The sequence below is a fragment of the Nanorana parkeri genome, unplaced genomic scaffold (assembly GCF_000935625.1).
Source record: "Nanorana parkeri isolate BGI_ZX_2015 unplaced genomic scaffold, ASM93562v1 scaffold1279, whole genome shotgun sequence".
Lineage (NCBI taxonomy): Eukaryota > Metazoa > Chordata > Amphibia > Anura > Dicroglossidae > Nanorana > Nanorana parkeri.
In genome coordinates, this window is record NW_017307547.1 from 320,272 (window position 1) to 324,604 (window position 4,333).

The 4,333-nt window shown below is 50.4% G+C and overlaps 1 protein-coding gene across 1 annotated transcript in view; it reads right to left on the minus strand.

Annotated features, from left to right (window-relative positions):
* Positions 1–4,333, minus strand: part of PREX1 (phosphatidylinositol-3,4,5-trisphosphate dependent Rac exchange factor 1) — a 138,555-nt gene that overhangs the window by 35,137 nt on the left and 99,085 nt on the right. The window contains exons 17-18 of the mRNA XM_018569036.1: positions 4,230–4,302; positions 1,103–1,245 (exon numbers count right to left, since the gene is read on the minus strand). Of these exons, the coding sequence (XP_018424538.1) occupies positions 1,103–1,245; positions 4,230–4,302 (216 nt within the window). The remainder of the gene's footprint in view (positions 1–1,102; positions 1,246–4,229; positions 4,303–4,333) is intronic.

Consider the following 4,333-nt stretch of genomic DNA (forward strand, 5'->3'; position numbering starts at 1 on the left):
GCCTGGAGGAAACCCAGAAATGTCCGACTTCTAAGAGAATATCTGATCACTACCACACAAGTGAGGCCACGAGGGTTGGATATGATGCCATTAGGACCTCCTGGGTCATACATTTCCACCATGTTGGCCACCTCCTTGAGAAACGTAAAACTCTAGAGCCGCCTCTGCTTACAGCAGTTTATAGACTGGAGTCCAATATGGACCTACATTGATCTCTACGTCTGACACTAGGGGCCCATTCTTCTGTATTTCTCACTGGTTGGGTCCCCCAGAGGCCCCCAAGGGATCAGCTGGGATGTAAACACTGGAGGTCCAGTCCATTCCGATGCTAAACAGCCTTATTTGGTCACAGGTAGGTCTGGTGGGTCCTATACATTTACCAGGACCCAGGACCTAGGTCCCAGGTCCATCCAAAGCCCACTTAGACTTCTGAAGAGTTTATTTGTAGAGCTGATTAAGCTTTGAGTGAGCAAATGGCGTCAGAGAGAGGAGACTAAGAGGGCTTTGTATGGACCTGGGACTGGGAGAACTGCAAGAACGGAGCCCGATGTTGTTTAACATTGGGGGCACACTAATGACATTTACTGAGAACATTTATTAATGACCACATGTCCCCTTTAAGGGAGATCCCACCATTATATATTATTATTTACTGAGAACGCTCATCACACGGCACCCGAATGTTGTGTTTTCGTTGTGTGGTTTTCCCTTTGTGTGTTAGCATTGGTTTCTGAGGCGCGTTCTGCAAACATTATTGCGTTTTCCACTTTAGTAGTCTCTATATTTCCGTTGCTCAAACACCTTCAGAATACAACACCCCACGTGTGTAGAGTTCAGCATCAGGATTCATGCGTTGTGGTTTCCGTCGAGAAGGAAGCGGAGGAGAGATGCCTCGTGACACCACAACCTGCAGCGTGAGCCAGAACCGGGGTAAACTTACACAAGATCCTCCGATAAGGAAACAAGTCAGCACAATCCATCCCCCACCATGACCTCTATTCAGGGGATGAGGAACGAGGACGGAAGGCTCGGCTGTCATGGCCGAGACCACACCTAGGAACAAAGATGGCGTCTTGTGCCGCCAGTATCCGGGGCTCCTTACCAGAAGGGTCTTGGCCAGGATGTTCTCTATCAGTTTGAAGTCGTTCCGTAGCTGCTTGCTCTTGGAGCTCGTCCCCTCCATCTCCTCGTCGGCGTGGAATCGGAAAAACTGGGATTCATCTTTGAACTCGCTCTTCTCCAAAACTGAGAAGACAAGATGGTGACATATTATTATACAGAGGACAGCATGAGCTGTTCAAAGACTACGAGGTGAGCTGATAATATAATGATACACACATTGAACGGCGGGCAATCTTGGCACGGGAGCTGTGGTGGAACTACAAATGTCTCAGACTGCAGGAGTCATGCATGTGGCTGTCTTGCATTGCCTCATAAGACTTGTAGTTCCACAAAAGATTCAGTGCCAAGGTTGCCTACCCCTCATATAGGGCCTGTGTTAGTGGGCCCATTCTATGCAAAACCAGATTGCAGCAAATTGATGCAGTTCAGGAGAAGGTCAACTTTAGGACAGAAAGAGGTCAACTGTAGGACAGAAGGAGGTCAACTGCAGTTCAGGAGAAGGTCAACTGCAGGACACGTGGGAGGTCAACTGCAGGATGGAAGAAAGTCAACTGCAGGACAGAAGGAGGTCAACTGCAGAACAGAATGAGGTCAACTTTAGGACAGAAAGAGGTCAACTTTAGGACAGAAAGAGGTCACCTGCAGGACAGAAGGAGGTCAACTGCAGGACAGAATGAGGTCAACTTTAGGACAGAAAGAGGTCAACTGTAGGACAGAAGGAGGTCATCTGCAGGACAGAATGAGGTCACCTGCAGGACAGAAAGAGGTGAACTGCAGGACAGAAAGAGGTCACCTGCAGGACAGAAGAAGGTCAACTTTAGGACAGAAAGAGGTCACCTGCAGGACAGAAGGAGGTCAAATTTAGGACAGAAAGGTCACCTGCAGGACAGAAAGAGGTCACCTGCAGGACAGAAGGAGGTCAACTGTAGGACAGAAGGAGGTCAACTGTAGGACAGAAGGAGGTCAACTGTAGGACAGAAGGAGGTCAACTTTAGGACAGAATGAGGTCAACTTTAGGACAGAAAGATGTCACCTGCAGGACAGAAGGAGGTCAAATTTAGGACAGAAAGAGGTCACCTGCAGGACAGAAAGATGTCACCTGCAGGACAGAAGGAGGTCAAATTTAGGACAGAAAGAGGTCACCTGCAGGACAGAAAGAGGTCACCTGCAGGACAGAAAGAGGTCACCTGCAGGACAGAAGGAGGTCAACTGCAGGACAGAAGGAGGTCAACTGCAGGACAGAAGGAGGTCACCTGCAGGACAGAAGGAGGTCAACTGCAGGACAGAAAGAGGTCAACTGCAGGACAGAAGGAGGTCATCTGATGCCATCCATAGATGAGCAATGTCCCGGCACCCCTCATCAGACAGCAGCCATCACCTACACGATGAAGGGTCCCTGTGAGGTCCCGCAATGTTGCTCATCTATGTGATCCATGCTTTAATGACAGATCTGTTTCTGGAGCGAAGGAGAGGATGAGGGTCTTTGGGGTGCTGCTCACTCTGATAAGGGGGGGCACTGAGGAGGTCATATCTCTCATAAGGGGGGCACTGAGGAGGTCACATCTCTGATAAGGGGGGGACTGAGGAGGTCACAACAGTTCAGGAGAAGGTCAACTGCAGGACACGTGGGAGGTCAACTGCAGGATGGAAGAAAGTCAACTGCAGGACAGAAGGAGGTCAACTGCAGAACAGAATGAGGTCAACTTTAGGACAGAAAGAGGTCAACTTTAGGACAGAAAGAGGTCACCTGCAGGACAGAAGGAGGTCAACTGCAGGACAGAATGAGGTCAACTTTAGGACAGAAAGAGGTCAACTGTAGGACAGAAGGAGGTCATCTGCAGGACAGAATGAGGTCACCTGCAGGACAGAAAGAGGTGAACTGCAGGACAGAAAGAGGTCACCTGCAGGACAGAAGAAGGTCAACTTTAGGACAGAAAGAGGTCACCTGCAGGACAGAAGGAGGTCAAATTTAGGACAGAAAGGTCACCTGCAGGACAGAAAGAGGTCACCTGCAGGACAGAAGGAGGTCAACTGTAGGACAGAAGGAGGTCAACTGTAGGACAGAAGGAGGTCAACTGTAGGACAGAAGGAGGTCAACTTTAGGACAGAATGAGGTCAACTTTAGGACAGAAAGATGTCACCTGCAGGACAGAAGGAGGTCAAATTTAGGACAGAAAGAGGTCACCTGCAGGACAGAAAGATGTCACCTGCAGGACAGAAGGAGGTCAAATTTAGGACAGAAAGAGGTCACCTGCAGGACAGAAAGAGGTCACCTGCAGGACAGAAAGAGGTCACCTGCAGGACAGAAGGAGGTCAACTGCAGGACAGAAGGAGGTCAACTGCAGGACAGAAGGAGGTCACCTGCAGGACAGAAGGAGGTCAACTGCAGGACAGAAAGAGGTCAACTGCAGGACAGAAGGAGGTCATCTGATGCCATCCATAGATGAGCAATGTCCCGGCACCCCTCATCAGACAGCAGCCATCACCTACACGATGAAGGGTCCCTGTGAGGTCCCGCAATGTTGCTCATCTATGTGATCCATGCTTTAATGACAGATCTGTTTCTGGAGCGAAGGAGAGGATGAGGGTCTTTGGGGTGCTGCTCACTCTGATAAGGGGGGGCACTGAGGAGGTCATATCTCTCATAAGGGGGGCACTGAGGAGGTCACATCTCTGATAAGGGGGGGCTGAGGTCACATCTCTGATAAGGGGGGACTGAGGTCACATCTCTGATAAGGGGGGGACTGAGGAGGTCACAGTGTCAGACGCTTGCAGGCTACCGTACAGCAGAACTAGATCTGAAAGAGGGAGAAGCAGCACAAGGGGCCAATCAGTCGTGCTGCATCTCCTTTCACTGTCCAATCACAGGCTGGGGGAGGGACAAGACCTGTAAATGTTACTGAACTGCAGCAGCTAAAAATCCTGTCTCCTGCCCTGCCAGACAGAGCTGCACTGTGTGGCAGAGCTGTGTAAGTCTCAGGACGGGATGGTCGGAGATACAAATCCTATGGAAGGTAAAGCAGCTCTCAGGTTTGGTCTCTGCAGGCCCCCGTACACAGGTCTGAGCGGGCAGCGGCTCAGCATTTAGCAAGGTTCCTTTAGCTTACCATGATGCATGAATCCGTTGTTGCAGAGCCCCACGCCCAGAGTGACGGCCTCCTCTCGCGTCTGACAGTCGCCCTAAAAACAACACGACACCCGTTAACGTTTC